The sequence below is a fragment of the Saccopteryx leptura genome, chromosome 1 (assembly GCF_036850995.1).
Source record: "Saccopteryx leptura isolate mSacLep1 chromosome 1, mSacLep1_pri_phased_curated, whole genome shotgun sequence".
NCBI classification, from domain to species: domain Eukaryota; kingdom Metazoa; phylum Chordata; class Mammalia; order Chiroptera; family Emballonuridae; genus Saccopteryx; species Saccopteryx leptura.
Window position 1 is genome coordinate 69351304 of NC_089503.1, and position 23041 is coordinate 69374344.

At 42.2% G+C, this 23041-nt stretch overlaps 1 protein-coding gene across 19 annotated transcripts in view; it reads right to left on the minus strand.

Annotated features, from left to right (window-relative positions):
- The window catches only part of DLG2 (discs large MAGUK scaffold protein 2), a 2140731-nt gene that overhangs the window by 241457 nt on the left and 1876233 nt on the right, over positions 1-23041 (minus strand). Inside the window, exons 1-2 of one of the 19 annotated variants that reach the window (XM_066369867.1) lie at positions 17649-17782; positions 16345-16422 (exon numbers count right to left, since the gene is read on the minus strand). The exons of 16 other annotated variants lie outside the window; for them this stretch is intronic. In XM_066369867.1, coding sequence (XP_066225964.1) covers positions 16345-16422; positions 17649-17730 — 160 coding nt within the window. In that variant the 5' untranslated portion in view covers positions 17731-17782. Of the gene's footprint in view, positions 1-7167; positions 7256-16344; positions 16423-17648; positions 17783-23041 lie in introns of those variants that run through there. 2 more of the 19 variants (XM_066369871.1, XM_066369920.1) reach the window with 2 other exon arrangements.

Consider the following 23041-nt stretch of genomic DNA (forward strand, 5'->3'; position numbering starts at 1 on the left):
TGTACGTATACAAAGTGCCTGGTGATAACCATGAATATAATCCTTACCGTGTTCTATAAAAGAGGGGAGTGAGAGCATCCAGCTGAGGCCTACATCTGTCTCCTCTACCGCGTACACTGACAATCTTAATCCCTGTCTTTTTTTTTGTATTTTTCTGAAGTTGGAAACGGGGAGGCAGTCAGACAGACTCCCGCATGCGCCCGACCGGGATCCACCCGGCATGCCCACCAGGGGGCGATGCTCTGCCCATCTGGGGCATTGTTCCGCTGCAACCAGAGCCATTCTAGCACCTGAGGCAGAGGTCACAGAGCCATCCTTAGAGCCCGGGCCAACTTTGCTCCAATGGAGACTTGGCTGCGGGAGGGGAAGAGAGAGACAGAGAGGAAGGAGAGGGGGAGGGGTGGAGAAGCAGATGGGCGCATCTCCTGTGTGCCCTGGCCGGAAATTGAACCCAGGACTCCCGCACGCCAGGCCAACACTCTGCCACTGAGCCAACCGGCCAGGGCCAATCCCTGTCTTCTTAATAGTTGTCTTCCCTCCTATTCATTCTGCTCACAGCAAATATGATTTTTTTTCTAATGGCAAAATTGATCCTGTCACAATCCTGCTTAAAACCATTGAACTACAGCTGGGCATAAAGCTTCTTCTGGGTCGTCCTCAGCAATCCAGGCTCCAAGGGACCGTGGTCTAAACTCCAGCCTGGTGAACGACTTTCACTTCCTAGGGCCTATCATTTTTCTTTTTCCAGGTGAGAAGAGGGGAGATAGTGAGGCAGACTCCCACAGGTGCCCCAACCAGGACCCACCCACCAACCTCATCTGGGGCCAATGCTCAAGTACCAAGCTATTTTTAACATGTGAGGCTGATGTGCTCCAAATTTAGTTATCAACTTCTGGGGCCACACTTGAACAAATCTAGCCACTGGCTGCCAGAGGGGAAGAGGGAGAGAAAGGGGAGGGGGGAAGGAGATGGTCACTTTTCCTGTGTACCTTGACTAGGGATCAAACCTCAGACATCCATATACTGGGCCAACACTATCCACTGAGCCACCAGCCAGGGAGTTCTTTCTACTTAGTGTTCTTCCTTTCTATACTTTAGGCCTCATTTCTCAGAATTTCACATCCAAGCTTTGACCTTTCTTTCAGGGAGCCTTCTATGATTGTATCATCAAGTTGAGTTAATTAAGGGTTCTTTCCTCAGCAGCCTAAAAGACCTCCATACCATTAATCACACGGAATCTCAATGGCCCCATAATTGGATTCTAAGCTTTGTGAGAGTGGAGACCATGTCTAACATGTTTCCTAATACCTAGCCCACAGCATGTGCTTAATAAAACTATACTGAATACAACTTTATGAAAAGAGTCCTATCTCCAAAGAAGAAAGCACAGTTTTTTTGTGGGTTTTGTTTAATTCCATGCAGAAAAAACCTGCACATCAATATACCTATAGTCAGAGCCTCAAGCACAGAAACAGGGAAGAGAACAGGGTCTTTAAAACTGATTACAAGGAGGCTGCAGCCCCGGCAGTGAGTCCTGGGATCCTTGATCAGGTCTCTCAGCTTCATGTTCTGGTTTTTGCCACCTAACCAGTAGAATTAATACCGGTTTCTCAGTTTTTCATTTCTACAAGAACTTCAGGGCCCTGCAGTAATTTTTATAGGAACTGGTGATAAAATTTTATTAGTAGTTCAATGGGTATTGCTTTGGACATACTATGTTTTTTATCATGGAGCTTATTTAATAGCTATCCTTGGAGGAGGGCACTGTTCAAAGTCCTTTCCAACTGCTCTTCAAAATGCATTCTAAAAAGAAATAGATCACTGGCAGAATGTATCCACTTTGTAAATAGAAACTTCAAGACAAAGAAATTAGTAATTATTTCCTCTTGAAAGTTTGGAACCTCTTTGTTGGGCAAATGAGTTGTAAAATCTGTATTTTCTGGTTTTGCTCACTCTCATTGTTAAAGACGGCCAATGCTCACATAATGATGCTCTCACATGGGAAGGGGCTTGGTTATGCTAATATGTGCTGGGGGAGGGTTTTCACGCCAAAAAGTTTTAAAAGGAGGAGCTAGGAGGCCATTTTTGAGAAAAGAGAAGAGATCATGTTGTAGCAGGGCCGAGAGGCCACGTGGAGGAGAGGAGGCAGCCAAAATGGAGGCATGCAGAGGGGACTGAATGAGGCTGATGAAGCCTTTGATTCTAGAAAAAACTGGAAGATTCGCCTGGTTGTGGAAGAGGAGAACATGAGAGTGGGTTTTGGTGCCTCATGTGTTTGTTTTTACTTGTTGGCCAGTATGAGTCTAAAATAAAGAAAAATGGCCCACCAGCTCTTGGCTCTGTTGTTTCATTACCATCTGCCCAAATCAAATGTGAACGTGCATGGGCCAGGCGGCTGTGACAGTGGTTGCTGCTTCTGGCCATACACTCCTGAAGGTAACAGAAGGTTTGGAAAGGGGATTTCTTTTTCTCTAACCCCACTTCTTTGCTTTTGCCCCAGTATACACACTTTCCTCCCACTATAATAAATGCTTTATTGTGTGTGATTTGTCTTCAAAATAAATCTTTCTCCTTCTATTAGACTTTAAGCTCCTTGCAGGCAAGGGCTAGGTCCTACTTTTTCTCCCTTGTTTAGGAGTTTAGGAGCTGGAATTGTGTAGGCATGAAAAAACTGTTTGCTGTAATGTTTGTCCAACCAAGTGCTCTGCCAGCCATGTTCTGAGGCTGACAGGGAAGCATCGCTGCCTTGTGACTTATTGAAGAGAAATCTCAGCTTCAAAAGTAACAAATATTTTCTAGAACCCTCCACCTCTCCCTCTTACCTCTACTGATCTTACACTTGCTTACATTTCTTCGGAAGGGTGGGGCACCACTCATATTAAAAAGTCTCAGATCTTTTCCCTTTGAAGCTACCGATGTCATGCTTTGCAGATCCACCAACACCAACTGAATCTTAATTTTCAATCTTATCAAATCTAGATGAGTTACAATTTTCTCTTTTCACTTTAATAATAGAGACATATTTTCCAAATGCATTACTCCTAGATATTCATGCAGATGCAAATCTTCCTGGAGATTAATGGATTGCTGCCACATCCTGAAGGAGGAGCAGCTGAAGGTTCTGCAGGGGTTCAGTCACATGGCTCAGTGGTAACAGTGGGGGAATGAATGGAGAGGGGAAAGCAAAAACAAAAACAAAGCAACTCTTCAATTAGTCCAGATGGAAAAAAATAGCTCGTAAGCTAATTGATTATAGCTATCACGACAGCTGATTACAATGTCTACCAGTAAAAACACAGGGCCAAAAAAAAAAAAAAAAAAGAAAGAAAGAAAGAAAAAGAAAAAAACCCTCAAAACCCCAAACAGTCCTGTTTGGCTGCCTTTTCATGATTTGTTGGTGAAATAACCTCCAAGTAGCTGACAGAACACAACCCAGTCCTCTGGAAAGGCAGTGAAGCCAGTGATGCGGAGCGGCAGTGGGAGATCTGGTCTGCTGAGCAGAAGGTAGCACCAGGGAGCCAGGTCCCAGAAATGATGACACTATTAGGGCTACTGATCCACTCTCAGTGAACCCTCTGCATTCAGGGGTTTCCTGAAGATTGGAGATGATTTGCCCTCAAACCGGCTTCCTCAATTCCCTCCCCCCCCCCCCCCCCGCTACCCCCCTTGCCACCCCGCCACCCCCCACCCCCGTGGCCCATTCTGCTCAAGGGATTATAAAGATAAATGCAGCGCTTGGCCTTGGGGTGGGGGTGGGGGAGGTGGAGATAGATCGCAAACAGCAAATTACAAGGCAATGTGCTGAATTCCTTGACTGTGCTGCAGGTTCCCAGAGGAAAGGGCAGCGGGCTCTGCAGTTGGGCAATTCTGGGTAGTGAAGACTCAGAGCAGGGATCTGAACTGGCCTGCTAAGGCCATTAACTTTGTTGAATATAAAATATTAACTTTGTTGAATCCACTGAGCAGAGGATTAACAAAAATTACATTTCAAAGTAAAAAACATTGTTATGTAGGAAAATAATGTTATCACTATTAATTGGGTGTTCTGGCAAGAAAGTTTTTCCTGCTGGGAACAGGGAACAGCTCTGTGGCTAGAAGATGGGGGTGTAACAATGGAATTCTCATTTTAGCAAGATGATAATGATGTCGGCAGAGTGGAGACGGGGCTGAAAGGTTAATAGGGGGAAGTAAAGTTGATGCCAATTAGGCAGCTGTCACAAAAAAGTTCAGTGAAGATGTGTGGGACACTCTCTGAGGAAACAGTGTTGAGGAAATATTGGCCAAGGTAAGAAGAATCAGCAGTAACCAGGTTCTAACACACTATGAGGCCAGCTTGCCACCTCCCAAGCTGACAATCTCCATGAAGGTGAATGTGTGACCAGTATTTACTGCTATCATCACAGCCACCTGGCCCATGCAGGTTTGCATTGGATTCGGACAAACGGTAAAGAAACAACGGAGCCAAAAGCTGGTGGGCCATCATCTTTAATCCTAGCTTGCACCTGGCGGGCAAGTAAAAACACACACTGGGCTTCAAAACCCACTCATTCAGTGCTCACAAAGCTACTGACTTTATCTGAGTTTCCTAGAATCAAAGGTTTCTAGCTCACCAGACTTATTCACCTCTGTTCCCTATCTCCTTCCTTTTCCTTGCACAAACTGGCTTCTCACTCAGCACTCCACCATCTTGGCTGCTTCTCCTGGCCTCTCCACGTGGCCTCTCTCTGCTCTCCTCTCTGCTCTCTCCTCTAATGCTAATCTCAGGAACCGAGCAAGAGCAAGCTCCGCGTCTGCCCCACTTTATAGTGCAGAAACCAAAACCTTTAATCTAATATACAAACAATGAAGTCTCTGATACAAAGTCACTTATCTGAGGCATAATGGGATTCCTCATGAGAGTGCACCACCCTACATCAAAAAGGGTGGGAAAGGCTTAGTCCCAAAACTAAGCCTTAGGCTATAAGAATACTGCCTGCTTATAGCCTGTCCCCCCACATCCAATATAAACTATAAGACAGCAAACATATATATCATATTTAAAAACTTATTTGAGCCTGACCAGGTGGTGGTGCAATGGATAGAGCATCGGACTGGGATGTGGAAGGACCCAGGTTCGAGACCCCGAGGTCACCAGCTTGAGCGTGGGTTCATCTGGTTTGAGCAAAGCTCACCAGCTTGGACCCAAGGTCTTGGACCCAAGGTCGCTGGCTTGACCAAGAGTGTAAAGCCAGTATCCACAGCCAGGGCCACCATCACAGCCGCCTCCTTGCCCATGCAGGTTTGCATTGAATTTGGACAGTCGTTAAAGAAACAACGGAGTCAAAAACTGGTGGGCCATAGTCTTTAATCCTAGCTTGCACCCTGTGGGCAAGTAAAAACACACACTGGGCTCCAAAAACCACTAACATTCAGTGCTCACTGTTGGTCAAATAAGTTTGTAAATGTGATATATATGTTTGCTCGCTTGTGACTTATATTGGGTGTGGGGGACAGGCTATAAGCAGGCCAGGTCGTTGTAGCCTGGGGTTTGGTTTTGGGACTAAGCTTTTCCCCACACCCTTGAATGATTGTATTATCTGGGTGGTGCACTCTCATGAGGAATCCAATTATGCCTTGGATGGGTGACTTTGTATCGGAGACTTCCTTGTTTGTATATTGGATTAAGGGATTTTGGTTTTCTACACTATAAAGTGGGACAGACCAGGAGCTTGGACACACAGTTCCTGCTATCACAATTGCAGGGGCTTCCCTGATCCCTTGCCCTTCATGGGAAGAGCTGGTTTTCTGCTTTTCCCTTGTCTTCTTTTGTGGTTTGCCTGTCTTGGTGAGACACCAATAAATAGGATGGCCCCCCATCCTCTGACTCCGCCATTTCTTTATAGTCTGCCCGAATCCAGTGGGAACCTGCATGTGAATGGCCACGATGGCGACTCCTGGCCTTACACTCACAAAGCTACTGACTTATCCGAGTTTCCTAGAATCAAAGGTTTCTAGCTCACCAGACTTTATTCACCTCTGTTCTCCATCTCCTTCCTTCTCCCTGCACAAACTCTGCACTAACTGGCTTTTCACTCAACACTCCACCATCTTGGCTGCTTCTTCTGGCCTCCTCCACATGGCCTTTCTCTGCTTTCTGCTGTGATCTCTCTGCTCTCTCATGCTAATCATCCCAGGAACCAAGAGAGCAAGCTCCCGTTCTGCCCCCATTTTATAGTGTAGATTCAAAACCTTTAATCCAATATACAAAACAGGGAAGTCTCTAACAAAGTCACTTATCTGGGGCATGATGGGATTGTACCACCCCACATCAAAAAGGGTGGGAAAGGCTTAATCCCAAAACCAAGCCCCAGGCTACAAGGATTCTGCCTGCCCACAGCCCGCCCCCAACACACATTAATATCACCTGGGCAATGGCCTCCATGTGGGCAGTACCATCTTTAACAAAGTGAGCATAATATATTTTATTTGCCCAACAAAGGGGTTACTTGGTCTGCTGTAGCCCCATGGTCAAGGCACATATGAGAAAGCAATCAATGAAAAACTAAGGTGTCACAACAAATAAAAACAAACAAACAAACAAAAAAAAACCCCAAACTTATTTGACCAACAGTGAAGGTCATATTTCTGTCTAGAAAACTGCAGCCAGGGCTAGCTCTGTTCTTAGACTCTGACACCTCTAGGCGCTAGAGCAGAAGTTCTCAGCTTTACCTGCACCTCACCTGGGAAATATTTTTTATTACGCCAGTGCCTCTGCTCCACTCCAGACCAACCAATTCAGAATCCCTGGAACAATCTACACTTTTTACGTGCCCCCTAAAGGCAGAACTGTGAACCACAACCAGTCAGCAGTTGGGTAGAGCAGTGATAATTACTCAGTGCCTGTCCTAAAAAATCTCCAAAGTGTGTTTGTGGGAACCCATGGTAACCAGATGGGGATGCCCCTGGGGCCAGCTGATCATTCCAGGGGAGGCAGCACTGTTCAAGAAGTCAGCAGGACCCTGCCATTGTGACTTGAGTGTCATTTTATTGGAAGCTTTGACAATGCCTTTCACACCTAAAGGAGTTATTTTGAAAGGATTTAGGGGCTGACTCTACAAAGGCAGAAGAAAATTTTGATTCTGAATCACCAATTGATAATAAGGAGGCAGGAGAAAACACAGGTCTTACTTAGCCTTGGTCCCCTATGCACGGGTTGGGTAACTTCTGTCAAGTTCCGAAGTTCTGTGTGTATATTACACTCTGATTCTGCAACCACAGTGCTGTACACTGTGGACAAGACAATTTTAGTGAAAAGAATGACATCTACCTGAATTATGTCTCAGTAAAATTATTTCTGTTTCCCAAGCTTTTATTTTACAAGATACTACTTGAAGTGCATTGCAGTCCTTATCTTGTTCAGGACACTCAACAACCCTTGGAAATAATTCTAACAGGCTACAGATGGAGAAATGAGTTTCTGAGATCCTATGTATATAGCTTGGGGAGGCTCACTGAGCAAGAAGTGACAGAGCCAATCCTGAACCCCTATCAGACAAAACCAGTGCTGATGACCACCACTCCGTTACTGCTTACATGTCCCAGTGGGCTAAGTAAAGTTTAGAACTATCTGTGAGTCCCTCCCCCAGACCTCCTTTATTATTATTCTTTAATCACTGGATTTTAGGACAAGAGAGAAAAGGGCCAGGGAAGTTCTGCCAACATAAGACCCCTCTCTTCTTCTGTCCATGAGGTCTGATCCCTCCTCTCAGAAGAAGATACCAAACTACCCAGGGAGCCTGGGAGTCCCTTTAGTATCTTGTGTTTAATCTGTTGATCAACTTAGTTCCTTTTAGAAGTAAAGCTGGGCACTCAGGGAGGATTTTGTTAAGAAAAGTCTTAAGGAGTTGGTCCTTTTGTATATGAGACTTAAGAGTTCAATGATTTATTTAAAGCTGGCTTTGGGAAGACATGCCTTTACCTGCTATTTTGGACATATTATACAGGAAGGAAGAGAAGAGAAGGTGGAGAGTTATGGGCAAGGCTATCCAAACACCAAGACTGCAAAACTGAGCTCAGTGTGAATGAACATGCCCATTCATTCATTCAACACAGATATTACTGACAATGAACTACAGCCAAGTTTTTTTTTTGTATCTGTATGGTTCCAATATGCATGAATTTCTATTACTATGGTTTAATTAAGTAGCACCAGTTCCGTAACAACATGATTCAAACTTAATTTACCATAGTACACTCATTGTGAGTGAATGAATAAAGAATAAGCTTGCTGTTAGCTCTTTGGTCCACAAACCTCTATGTAAAAACAGATGCACATCATGATCAGGGACGCCTCTTGCCATTTCCAAATTCTGGTGATAATGGCTCTCCACACACTTCTGAGGGATTCACACACACACAGCAAAGCATGTAGCTGTTTGGTTTCTTGTCCCCCACACATGATAAACACATGTAACATTTTACAAAAATGGGTAATCCAAAGAAGGAATCAGCCCACAAAGATGAATGTGCAGCAGAAAAACAAAAAAAAAAGAATACGGACAAAATGAAATTCAAATGGAGCAGGGAATTAAAGATACAGCGACAGCGGGAATGTTGACTGGGCTGCCCTTTGAGGAACCACAGCTAGACGACACGAGGAGCTTAGCGAAGGAAAATTTACGAGCATAAGGGAGTTAAGTGGTTGAAATGAAAAGGATGAACATATTCCAGAGGAAATCACACTGGAATGAAACTTTACATTAAACGAACCCTGGGAGGTAGTTTATAACACTAAAAGAGCAAAGGATAAAGAAGAAGTTGAAAGCCGACCCAGACTTCAAAAGAAGTATGACAATTTGCCACGGCATGGAGATGCTTGCTCAGTTTGGTAAGTCATAGGACTGACAGAAACAAAGGCAAGCCCTCTCCAAACTACTCTTCTTAAAAAAGAAAACACTTTACTTCTTATTGTTTCTAACATTTTAAGTAATGGTGTAATTGACAAATATTCATTTTACTTTTTTTCCCCATTTCCCTATACATTCATAGCCAACAAAAGTTTTTAGTATTTTGACAAAAAAAATTTTTTTTTACAAAAATTTTTAAAGGACATGGACAATGGTAGTTTTTCTCATTGATTATTAGAATACTTGTTTCCTTTCTCGGTCTCACACTACCATGCAAAGAGCCAGGACTTCTTGTATGATGTGTCAGCATCAGAAAGAAACAGGCTCTGGCCTCTTGGTTGTCTTACATCAAACAAATTCATCCTAAACACCTGTTGAGTATTTGCTCTATGATTAATGGGGGTGCTAGCCTAGCTCAGAGAACTCACAGGGATTTAGATGAACTGAGAAGTAGATTTGTTAGGGGGCAAGGAGAGAATGAAATAGCCAAGGAAGTCCCAACTGGGGTGGGTAGGATGGGGGTGGGGGGTGGCACCCATGTCTGAGAACACAAATCTCCCCAGCCTAGCAAGTCAGCTTTCTCGCCCCAGAGGCAGGGTGAGGAGCAAATCTGGGCTGGTTTTTAAATTGGCTGCCAACAACTCAGTTGTAATGCCAGATGCATATTAATTGCCATCAGAAGATAGTCAGGTGAAAGTTCCCTCTCGAAATAATATAGAAACTAGAAACGCTAACACTTGCCACTCTCAGCCAACTGGTGTGAATAGTTTCTTAAAACCAGCACTAAGTGTTTGCATGCAAATATCTATGTCTCCAACACCACAGACATGCAAAGTAGCAGCTGGGGCTGTGAAAATATGTCATAAGGAAATCAATTCATGCGACTCTATAAAATGACACATCTGGCTTTATGCACTGGCCATAATTTTTAAGTCCAAAATGTCTATTCTGTTGGGTGGTTTTTCCATCACAAAATGTGTTTGAAGTTTTAATTTATGGCCCTTTGCAAGGAAGGGCAGGGCTAAGTGATATGTACATGAATGTCCCTAGGAAATAGCTGTTTAGCGATGGGAGGCTCCTTAGGAGTTATCTGGTCCAATCTCTTTATTTAAAAACAAAACAAAAAAATAACAAATGAGGCGAATTGAGTCTAGGGAGGCCAACTGTCCAGCTCCACAGTCAGATTTCTGCCCCATAATAACAACCACCAACATTGACTGAGCATTTACTGTATGCTAGGGACAATGCTAATGGCTTTACATATGAAACATTAGGTCTTTAATTTCTCACAGATCCATGAAGTAGTTACTACTCTTTCTACCTTAGTGGAAACATGCTTACGTTGTTTAGCTAACCTAAGCTAACCATGAGGGGACAGGGATTCAAAGTCTGGCAAAAGGATCTAAGCTGACATTCTTAACTACTATACTACAATTGTTAATAAATGACCTTCTCTGGATATTTAACCATATGCCCTCAAATTAGGTAACCATAGTCCCTGTTCCCTAGAGGACCTTAGAGTCCAGCTCCCTGCGCTCAACTACCAGTTTTTAAACAACCTTACTAAATAACATAATTTCCATCTTATAAATGAGAAAACTGATAGCACAAAGTTCAGTGGTTTTTCAAGGCTGCACAGCTTATACTTAGAGAAGGCAAGACTCAACCCTATAAATGTATTGGTCCTTTCAGACACATAAGTCTGCCCCCATATATCCGCCAAACTATGCTCTCCGTCAGCAGGCTCTGGCTATTTTGAACAGAAAGCGCATACATCAAGTATCTGATGTGAAGTCAATGTGGATCCCGGGATTTCTGGAACCCATTTAAGTTAGCAGCGAGAACTTCACATTCCTAAATCATTCTCTGTGAGGAGCCACTGCGCCACTTCAGCCGCAGGTGTTGTAAAGTACCAAAAGCTGCGGAATTAATATTAATATTTTAAGAGGCTTGAAGAACATTTTATTAATTTGGGTTAAGGTGTGCAGAGAAATTTTGAGAATAATCTCTGTACTGTGTGATTGGCCTAAAACCAGGATGGCCCTTGGCATTGTATTGTAAATGCAAAGGGAAGGAAAACATGGATTCCCTGACATTCCACCACACCTGTGGGGAAAGGGGTGAATGGCTAGCCAGGTGCAGGAAGAGAAAAGCCTAAATAAACCTTTTCTTATAGTAATGAGCCATTTGTGGGTATTTGTCCCCACGGAAACTACCTCTCCTATGTGAATGCATGTGGTTAATGTGTGTGACTCTGGACAGAGATGGCGGATAAACATTAGAGAATATAGGAATGCCTTTTAATATGTAAAAAGACATCTTTCTACCACTGTGTTGACTTATAAATTTTGTTTTCTCCAAAATGATGTATGGCTTGCAAATTGAACATGGTCCTATAGTATTAAAGGACATATGACTATAACCAATAGTGGTAAAGGGCACCTAATTGCAATTTTTGCTTCTGTACTTCCCCCTTACAAAACTATAAAAACTAGGCAAATAAAGGGCCGGTGCGCTCTCCCTCAGATTTCTGTCGGAGTTGCCGCCACTTGGCCAAGCTAAACAATAAAACTCTGGTGTGGAATAGACGGATTTTGTCATGTCTTCAATGTTTCAAGCCCCTCCAGATTAGGCTTAACACTCTGGGTACACAGTATCAGGAGTCTCCCAGTTCACACGGAACAGACTTACTATGAAGAGGTCAGGGGTGAATCAAACTCCCAGAGTATGGTTTCGGGGCTGAGCAAACTGAGGTGAAGGACAAAAAAAAATTAACTGAGTCTTCCCCCAAGTAAGGCCAGAAGCCACGGCCACCATCACAGCCACCTGGCCCAGGCGGGTTCACATTAGATTCGGACAGTTGGTAATGAAACAATGGAGCCAAGAACTGGTGGGCCATTAGCTTTAATCCTAGCTTGCACCCAGCGGGCAAGTAAAAACACACACTGGGCTCCAAAACCCACTCATTCAGCGCTCACAAAGCTACTGACTTATCTGAGTTTCCTAGAATCAAAGGTTTCCAGCTCACTAGTCTTATTCACCTCTTTTCCAATCTCCTTCTCTCTGCACAAACTGGCTTCTCCTTCAGCACTCCACCATCTTAGCTGCTTCTCCTGGCCTCCTCCACGTGGCCTTTCTCTGCTCTCCTCTCTAATGCTAATCTCAGGAACTGAGAGAGAGAGAGCCCCCGGTCTGTCCCCATTTTATAGTGTAGAAATCAAAACCTTTAATCCAATATACAAACAAGGAAGTCTCTGATACAAAGTCACTTATCTGAGGCATAATTGGATTCCTCATGAGAGTGCACCATCCCACATCAAAAAGGGTGGGAAAGCCATAGGCTATAAGGATCCTGCCTGCTTACAGCCTGTCCCTCACACCCAATGCAAACTATAAGCGAGCAAACATATATATCATATCTACAAACTTATTTGACCCACACCCCAGAACACCGACAGCAACAGACAGGAACGGAAGCAGCCTTAAGAAGATGCCTGCAAGCAAGTGGGCGCTGAGACACGGCAGGCACGTGCAGCAAGGGAAAGGCCGGCAAATCTGCTGTCCTCTTCCCATTCTACGGGCCACAGTCCCCCTGGTCTGTCAAGAGAAATGGGTCTGAGAAAAACAGCATGATTCTCACCACAGCTCCTTAGCCAGTTCCCAGTGGCTTGCAGCATAGCAGGCGGCTGCTCCCCAAATTCAGTTCCCCTCTCCTCCTCCAGGCTGAGTGGTAAGGTGTCTAAACTCCACCCCCAACACACACACCAGAAGCTCCAGAGCAGTGGCCAAAGCCTCTTAGGAGGGAAGCAGGTGGAGCCACTTTCCCAGGCTAGCCGCAGAGCTGGTTTGAGATGCTTTGCAACACAAAAGAGCCAATTGAAAAGATGGGATTATTGTCTCCCTTCTGTCCTTTTAAAAGCAGTAACAAACCACTTTGCAGGTGTTAGCTATTTTACTTACCTTCTTTCTCTTCTCAGCTAAAAAGGCCTTACACTGCACAGGTGGAGGAGGTGAAACTCACCTGCGGGCCTGTGTGGAAGGGAGCCTGGAAAATGTGTTACCCCCAAACTCCAATCCACCTTTAGCTCGCCGCTGGTGTTTGAAATTCCTGCACTGAAGTGTTAGTCTGGTATCTTCTTTTAAAATGTAGAGGAGAGTAAACAAAGTAATTCACATTGTAGAGTTAATTCTTCAGCTGGCTGGTTGGAATTTGCTGGTTCCCCTAGGCCAGGAAATGTCTTTTCAGAGCCACCTTTAGGTGAGAAGAGTATGCAAAAAAAGGATGGTTTAGGAAAACTGACCTAACTTCACCTTCTTGTGTGGCCACACCAAGCCACAAACTAGGTCCCCCTAATCTGAGACATCAGTCCCTCTTCTCATTTTTTTTTTTTTGAATTAGGAAATCTCCTAATGCCAACATCAAGACCTTGTCTAAAGCTTTTTATTTTTAATTGATTTGAGAGAGAGAGAAAGAGAGAAAGAGAGAGAGAGAGAGAGACATTAACTTGTTGTTCCACTTATTTATGCATTCATTGGTTGGTTCTTGTATGTGCCCTGACTGGGGATCAAATCTGCAACCTTGGTGTGTCAAGATGACACTCTAATCAAATGAGTTACCAGGCCAGCATAAAACTTCTTGATATTTCAGGATGAATGATCAAGTTCGGAAATTACGATAGTTTTTGTTCTTACCTAAGAGCATTTTTCAAATGTACCTAATGACTCTTCATTTTCATATATGCTGCAATTTTCTTTTTGTCTTGATCTGTAAAGTATAGCATTTGAAGCCAAGGTACAGATATTACTGTTCATGTATTGATTGATTAACCAGTGGCTAAGTAGAATCCAGACATTTACATGTCCTCTAACAACTATTGATAGCAATTGCAATTCTGTCCAGTATGCTACTGTTTCCCTGCCTTATCTGTTGATACACAGGTCAGATGTTGTGGTCACCATGGTAACCACCTACTCTTTTCTCCCTGTTATTCTGTTTATCAAACTTAAAGTGCACAAGCTAGAAAATCCTATGATTTTTATATCAAACTCAAATAGGAACCAATCAAGTTACCTAAGATGAGGAATCACTTCAGAGTAAATGTTCTGTTTTTAAAAAATAAGTTGCAAATGTGTTCATTGGTAACAAATTATAACTAGAAAAACAGAACTAAGGGATTTGAATCTGCTTGGAAATTCAAAAAAATGTTCAAAGTGGTTTTCAGGGATAAAATAGAATTGTCAATAACACTTCTGGTCCTGATTGACTGCCTGCCTTGCTGGGCTTGGCAGCTGTGGAGTCTCACAGGCATTAGGTTGGGTCCTACACTGAACAAGTTCCGTTTAAGCCACACCTGTGGGTGTGGAAGTGCATTTTTCTGTATGTCTTTCTCTCCTACTCCAAATGAAAACACTAGAGGGAAAATAGTTGGAAAGAAAAAAGAACTTTCTTTAAAAGCAATACCTTGGCCCTGGCCAGATAACTTGGTTGGTTAGAGCATCGTCCCAATGCACAGAGGTTTCCGGTTTGATCCCTGGTCAGGGCATACACAGGAAAAGATTGATGTTCCTCTCTCTCTCTCTCTCCCTCTCTCTCCCTCTCTCTCCCTCTCTCTCTCCCTCTCTCTCTCTCCCTCCCTCATTTCCTTTCTTCTCTCTCTAAAAAAGTCAATAAATAAAATAAAAAATAAAAGCAGTACTTTGTTTGTTTATTTTACCAGTAGTTACTGAGTGTGCTAATCTAGCTCTATCATGCTGAAGTCAGGTGAGTCCCTGAGGCAGGAGCTTAGAGTCCAGGCAGGGAGACAGATAATCAGTAAAAGCCCCAGAAGAATGAGGACTGTAGAATTATGGGTCGTGTTCTCTATTAAGCACAATTATTTGACCACCATTTCTAAGTCGGTCAGCCACAGTAAGAGTTGATCGCTAGGGCAAGTCTGTTATAGTAGAGCCTGTGAAGCATCACATCTGCCTTAAAGGAAAACAGTGCATTAAGGAGTTTTCATCACAAATCCTTTCTTTCGCCCTCTCTTTCCAGATTAGGAGCCACTGAGCCACTTCACCTGCAGGTGTTGTAAGGTACCAAAAACTACAGAATTAATATTAATATTTTAAGAGGCTTGGAGAACATTTTATTAATTTGGGTTAAGGTGTGCAGAGAAATTGTGAGAATAGTCTCTGTACTGTGTGATTGGCATGACCAGGATGGCCCTTGGCATTGTATTGTAAATGCAAAGGGGAGGAAAACATGGATCCCCAGACATTCCACCACACCTGTGGGGAAAGGGGTGAATGGCTAGCCAGGTGCAGGGAGAGAAAAACCAAAATAAACCTTTTCTTATAGCAATGAACCATTTGCAGGTATTTGTCCCCACAGAAACTACCTCTCCTATGTAAATGCGTGTAGTTAACACGTGTCTCTCTGGACAGAGAGATAGCAGATGAACACTAGATAATATGGGAATTCCTTTTAATATGTAAAAAGATATCTTTCTGCCATTGTGTTGACTTGTAAATTTTGTTTTCTCCAAAATAACGTATGGCTTGCAAATTGAACGTGGCCTATCATGTTAAAGGACATATGACTATAACCAATAGTGGTAAGGGGTCCTAATTACAATTTTTGCTTCTGTACTTCCCACTTACAAAACTATAAAAACTAAGTAGAACAAAGGGCCGGCACGCACTCCCTCAGACCACTGTTGGAGTTGCTGCCGCTTGGCCAAGCTAGTCAATAAAGCTTTGGTGTGTAATCCACGGACTTTGTTCGTGTCTTCAATGTTTCTGGTCCTTCCGGATTAGGCTTAACACAGGCATCCTAAAATCACCACCCCCTTTGGCTTCTAGAAACAGACAGTAGCCCTGGCCGGCTGGCTCAGTGGTAGAGTGTCGGCCTGGCATGCAGGATCCCGGGTTTGATTCCTGGCCAGGGCACGCAGGAGACGCACCCATATGCTTCTCCACCCCTTCCCCTCTCCTTCCTCTCTGTCTCTCTCTTCTCTTCAGGCAGCCAAGGCTCCATTGGAGCAGCGATTGCCCGGGCGCTGAGGATGGCTCTGTGGCCTCTGCCTCGGGCGCTAGAATGGCTCTGATTGCGGCAAAGCTACGCCCCAAGATGGGCAGAGCATCACCCCCTGGTGGGCGTGCCAGGTGGATCCCAGTCGGGCGCATGCGGGAGTCTGTCTGACTGCCTCCCCGTTTCCAGCTTCAGAAAAATACAAAAAAAAAAAAAAGAAACAGACAGTAAAGATCCCTACAGATGAAAATTCTCTTCCTGTCCACAGATGTCTTTCTGGTCTATGAAAGATGTTTTGTCCCTTCCCAATTACTAACATGGACAAAGAATAATTGCAAAATGACTCTCCCTACTATTTCTAATACAGAGGTGATGTTTTGCTGGGACCCAGACTCATGTCTTCTGCTCACTGAGGTTGAGGATCCACTTTAAATCAAACAGACTTACTTTCATAGTTTCTGTACAGACACTCTCGCCAACAAATTAGTAGCTCAACAAATCCACTTATGCTGCAGTTGAAATTTCCTGGGGACAGATTTTAAATGTAACACTGATTAGTAAGCCACACAGGATCCTCTGAACAGATCTGAGGAATCCAGAGGTTGTCCTAAGTAGAAGCCACTATATTCACCATTCACAGCCATACCTGCTGGTCCCTCCTTACCTTCCGTCCTCCCTCACCAGGGATAATGTGTTGTGCCCAGAGGAAGTTTATAGGGAAACTAATACACCAGGATGCCTTTGTACTGTGATTGAGATAAACATTGACATCTGGAAGGCCTGCAATGCTTACTATCATTTACTCCTCTTTGCCCCCTGCTGGTTGCCTCTTCCTCCCCAGAGACTTCCAAGATATCTTTGTGACTTTTCCAAAGCTCTCAACTTTTTCTTCGATTCAAAAGTCTTTCTGATTCTAGTATCATGCATGCAAAACAGAAAAAACTATCAGAACTGGGATTTGATTTAAGATGTAAGATTAGGAAGTTTGGAGATTTGGTTTTAGTCCCAACTCAGCCAAATCCAGCTGGACACATTTAGTCAAATCACTTCCATTTGGTTTTTTCATTTGTCAGATGGCATATTTAATGAGACCAAACAAGAGGAAGTGCTCTGGAAAGCTAAAAATTTAGTACAAATGTCAGATGGCACAGAACTAGTCTAGAGTTGAAGTCATACTACAGTTTTAAGAAGGTTTCAGGCAAAATCATGGTTTGTATAGGGCATAAAGTCTTTACTTAATGGAATTACAGTCCTCCAATATACTTTAGCCTCAAACCTTGATTTCACATCTAATCAGGCATAAAATCCCACCAATTCCAATCCCAAAATGTCTCTCTAGTCTGTGTGTCGCTCTTTGTCAACACTGCCACTGGCACGAATGAGGCTCTCTCGAAACTGATTCCTAGCCTCTGATCTCACCTTCCCTCAATGCATTAGCCACACCAGCAGTCAGAGAACCCTTTCTAAAATGGTCTCTCCTCCTCTTAAATCTTTTTGTTGACTCTTCATCAACAGCAGCCTAAAGCCTGTGTTCTTAGTGAAGCACAGAACCCCTTCATAAACTTGCTGTCCTGACAGCTGCTTGTCTCACTGTCTTCTTCCTGCAGAACTTGGTGACTTTCCTTCATTTTTGTCTGCTGACTCCATTTATTCTAAAACACTCCTAAACACTGCTACCTCTGGGAATCCTTCTGAATTTCACAGACTGAGTTAACGACCACCCCACTGTTCCCACAGTGCCTGCCACATACCTCTTATTCCAGCGTTTCTCACTTCACCCTGTATGTTCTGGATCCTTGCTTGGCTGGAGCTACCACTGCTATAACCCAGCATAGCATTTCTGATGTCCTGGTTTTAATGAATCATGAAAGTCTTAACATCAATCCCTGAACACATCTGACAGCTCTGGGGCAAGGAGCCATCTCTACCATACTTTTGGTAGTGGCCTTTGTCATGAAGGCAACACCCTCGGCTTAAGCCTGAATCATAGACTCCTCCTCCAAGAAACAGATCCATTTTTTGGGAGCCTACTTCCTCCACTTTAACTAACTTAAAATTGAACTACAGGGGACTTTAAGAGCCTGTTTACCACAGTGATGGCAAAGTAGGCTGATAGAACACTGTTGCCCTCATTTTTGTCCTTTGAGCGCAGGAATACTCATTGTAGCTTCCAGGGTTCTCTACCATGAAGATCTTTGAATAACTTATTTTAGACAATTCTGGGTTAGAAACAGTTCCACCCAAGAGATAGGTGTGTGTTTGTAAAACATATCTTGTTGATCAACTGCTTAGCAGGCAAAGTTAGAAGACTGAGCTGCTCCTGATGCTATGCCCTGTCCTTATTCACTCAATGCCATAAAGGGTAGAGTTAAAAGTTATTCTGTAAATGACACTGAATACAAAGTCTAATGCTGGATAATTCTCAGTCAGATCCAAAGCCAGAAAGGGAAAGATGATGTATTTAAGCAGAAGTTTCATATGCCACTTAAGGGACAATTAATGAATCAACAACAAAGGTAGGTACAGTTTTCCGAAAACATTTAACACATGTCAAATAATATGGTACAGCCTTCCTGAAAAAGAAACACCTGAAGCCTCCACAAAGGTTAAGCATGCCTAATCATACAGAAATTACTCTTCCTCAGCCTCCAAGGCTGGGCACTGACATCCTGGGGCCTAGGGACAACTTATATTTAGAAAGGTTTGCCAAAATGGACTATAAATCACATCACTTTGCATTAAGTCCTCCCAACCAGCCCATCGTCTATCTATGAACTGAAAAATACTGGATCAACCCAGCAGTAGTTAATTCATTGCTACTTCTAGGCATTTTGACTCCATTCTGGACAAAGAAGAATCAGCAGACTTTATCCACCTTAATAATTAATGTTTTAGGGTGAAGCTGAGTTGCCCATTTCTACACTGGTTTATTTAGCGCTAAATAAATACATGACCATTTAACTATATCTTTGTTTATGGAGAGTATGATACTTTATACACCATAGAGCTAGACCAGACACCATGCAACTTGTATCAGAAAATTAAATTGCTTCATAGAACCAAAAACAAAACAAAACAAAAAAAATATTTTTAATTGTAGAAACAATACAAATTAATTGTGGAAAAGACTTTTTAAAAAGAAAAAAATATTAGAACAAAATAGATATTACTACCCTGGGTTCAACATTGCACGTACTTTGGTCGTTTCCTTCTATGAACATTTTTAAAATAAAGCTGAGGTCACATTGCACAAAAAGTTTACACTTTACTCTTTTATTTGCTATGATTGCATGTACTATCCTATGTTTTATTTGCTATGATTGCACATACTATCCATGTCAAGAGCATTTTAATGATAGCAAATTAGTTAACTATTTTTCCATTGTTGAAAATTTAAAATGTTAACATTGGGAAAAAATAAATAAAGTGTTAAGATAGGCTATTTAAACAATGATGTATATGATATTCCCAGATAACTTAAACACTTAAATAATAGACAACATTATACATAAACTTGGGGTTATGAGTTCATTCTCTGGAGTTCGCATACTCACTGGCTTCCCACTGTGGTTCTGTCTTGTCCGAGTGCCCTTTTAAGTTACGTAATTGCCCTGGCTTGGTTTTTTATTCATTACTGTGAGTGTGAGTTGTGCCCCTGATCTGCTTTTCACTAAATTGACATCTTTAAAGTGCTTAGCTTGGAATTTGCCACACAACAGTCAATTATATTAGCTATTTATTAAAAATTATTGATGTTATATGATTCTAGAAGGCAGGTACGGAAAGCTCTTTTCTGGAAAAGAGTCCAGTTAAGGGCTGGTGAAGTTACTGTTCAATGGAAACATACAACCTCTAGGTTGTAGGGAGCTGAAGGGTAATCTTGTATAACATACCTCCCCTCACTCCAACCACATGCCAGATGACCTTTGTCTATTCTTGACTGCCTCCCACATTGGGGAACTTTTTACTATAAAGACAGCTCTCATACCTAGAAAATCTATTTTCTATTGAACCAAAATATGTCTCTCTGTAACTTCAACACAATAATAAACTCTGAAATTACCCCAAACAAGCTTTATCATTGAGTTTTCAATACAGTGAAACAATGGGGATCACAGCCTCTAACTCAGGGTGTTCCAGCTTTCATGGTGGGCGGTAGCAGAGCAACCAAAGTATAAATAAAAAGATAGATTTAACTATAGTAAGTTGTTTTATGAAGATTTATTCTGCCAAACTTAGTGAAAATCCGACATAAAGTACTTGGTAAGTAATTATAACTATATGCTTTAACTTGCTGTAACTCTGCTTTATAAATTTTATAAAATAAAGTTACTTCCCTACTTTATAAATCACCATTATTGTGGAATCGGTGGGCGGTTAGAAAATTTTACTACTAACAGAGATACAAAAGTGGGCAGTAGGTATAAAAAGGTTGACTACCCCTGCTCTAACTGATACATTTTGAAGTTTAAAAGAGTGGTGAGAGCCCAGAGGCAGTAAAACCAAGATTGTATTACTTAGACTTAGTGAGAAATTGAGAAGATTTATGTATTCATTATTATGTGTGCTTTCCCGCAAATTGAGTAATCTAAAATAAAAGGAAAGTTTAATGAACTTTCTCAGGGAAAAAAAATGTCTAAAGCTAGAATTATAAAAGGCTCCATTAGAGTTCAGATGAAAACTCTTCTAGTTTCATGTTTCACCTGGGAGCAGAATGAGGAAGTGGCAGCCTTAGAACAAGTTTTGGCTGGGTTTGTAAGACATCTGCTTCTCCATGACTAAAACCCTTTCTGCTCAGAAGTGAATGCTTAGAAGTTTTTAGAAATTGACATCAAATGGCAACCTTGGTAAACAAGGGGCAATATAAGTCACTAAAGCCACACAATGCAACTTAAAACAATTCATCATCTCTCAATATTATGATCATATCTCCATAGATTCATGTTAGCCATCCAGCACACTTGATGGCCACATCATTGGAAAAGCAAGGTTTTTTGCATAAAGTTTACCTAGCTGAATTTTCTATTATTTTTTTATTTGCAATCTCTAGTGAGAAGCTGGCAAGTAGCTGGTACTCAGTAAGTGCTCAGTAGGCACACTGAGTAAAATCCACCCGTAGGGGTCAGAGATAAAGGCATAGTCTCTCCAACTACTGCTTACCCTGAAAACCACTGAAACACTGAAGGACCGCCACCCACTCTGCTGGCTTCTTCCTCCCACACAGCCATCACCTCTTCCTCCCAGTTCCTGGCATCTTTTTTTATGACCCACGGCTTCCAATCCATTCATCCAAGGAGCTTCCAAGTGTGTGCTTGTTTGTTTTTAAAGAAGAAAAGATATCTCGCCTGACCTGAGTGGTGCGGTGGATAAAACGTTGACCTGGCACACTGAGGTTGCCAGTTTGAAACCCTGGGCTCGCCTGGCCAGTGCACATAAGGAAAGCAACTACTATGAGTTGATGCTTCCTGCTTCTCCCCCATCTTTCTCTCTCTATCTCTCTTTCCTCTATCAAAAAAACCCCACACCAATAAATAAAATTTTTTTTAAAAAAAATGGAAGGAAAGATCTCACTTTAGGTCTCTAAGACAGAAAAAGTAGCTCCTATTATGCTATCTGTGGAGGTCATAGTGAATTGATACCTGGGCAACATTAAAAAAAATTTTTTTTTTACTTTTCAATTAGAGTTGACATACAATATTATAGTATTTCAGGTGTACAACAAAGTGATTAGATATTATGTAACTTACAAAGTGATCAGCCTGCTAAATCTGGTAATCTGGGCAACATTTTTTAAGAGTAATGTTTTTCAAATTGTACATCACATTAGAGGCTTGAAACATCAATTTACTTATATGTGCTGTTTTGTATGCATATTCATATAGTTAGGTATATTTTTCACACACACACATACACACACATGCAGAACATCCCACAACATGCACAGAATTTGGCGTGCCAGCCCCTACTCACCTGCCTGTCCTGGCACTGCTGCCTGGGGCTCAAACTGCACTGATCTAAGGGGCAGCTGTGCATGTGTGTCCTGGGTTTTAAAGTAAACATATTTCTTATTATGAGCTATTCAAAAAAAAGTTTGATGTCAACATTGGGTAATTAAACAGAGTTAGGAAGAGAAGGCGAGGGCATCGCAATCATGCCCTGCAAATACTTCCTTTGGCACCTTTAGGTAAATCACTTGTAATTTCATAAGTATTTGTTTCAAATACTAAGAGATGCTGACTACTAACTACTGAGTGAGTTAAGGATTATTAATTTGGTCCTCACATTAATGGGTTCTCAGAGATAGTAAGAACTTTAATTTGGTATTCTTCCAGATATACCATGTGACACTGCCATGTGACACTGACTGTCACACAGCATCTACCATGCAGGCAGAGAGGTGGAAATCCCTAAATTGGAGGGCAGGATGCTTTGAAAAAGACATGGTTTCCAAAACATCAAATGTTTTCTTCAGTTGGTCAAGATTATAATTTACCACTATTTTTGGTTTTAATTGTAAATTTAGTTTAGGTTTACTATATCCCTTATATTTGTTATGAATACATTTATTAACTCTTAATGATATATAATTTTAACATTTTTCAATATTAGGCTTTAAGACATGTGTACACTTAAAGATAAATCATCCTGCAATAGGAATAAATATATCCCTATTGCTAAAGCACCTGCAGGTATAATCCTCCTGACAACACCATTTGCTTTTACAGTCACGTTCTTCATTAACAGCAGGTTTGTTTACCACTGAAAATGAGAGGAGTTATTGGTGTAAGTGAGACATGGGGTGTTTTACCCTAAGTGGACCGAATTCTGAAAGGTTTGAAATCCACTCATTTTATAGATAAAAAGACTCAGGTCCAAGGAGATGAGCTGACCAATTAAGACCAGCTAAGGTGCTTGGACAAGAACTTAGGTCTCCAGTTGCTCTCTCTCTGCCCTCAACTCACTCCAACACCTGCAGTGCCTCAGAACACAGAACCTGACCTAGGCAGAGGCCTCAGTGCTCTGTGCTTAGTCACTTGTATTACTTACTATTCGTTTGAACAGTGTAACTATGGATTTGTTAGGTCAAAACTGTCAAATATTAGTACTTCTATATGGTTCAAACTAACTGTATTATTTTAATGAA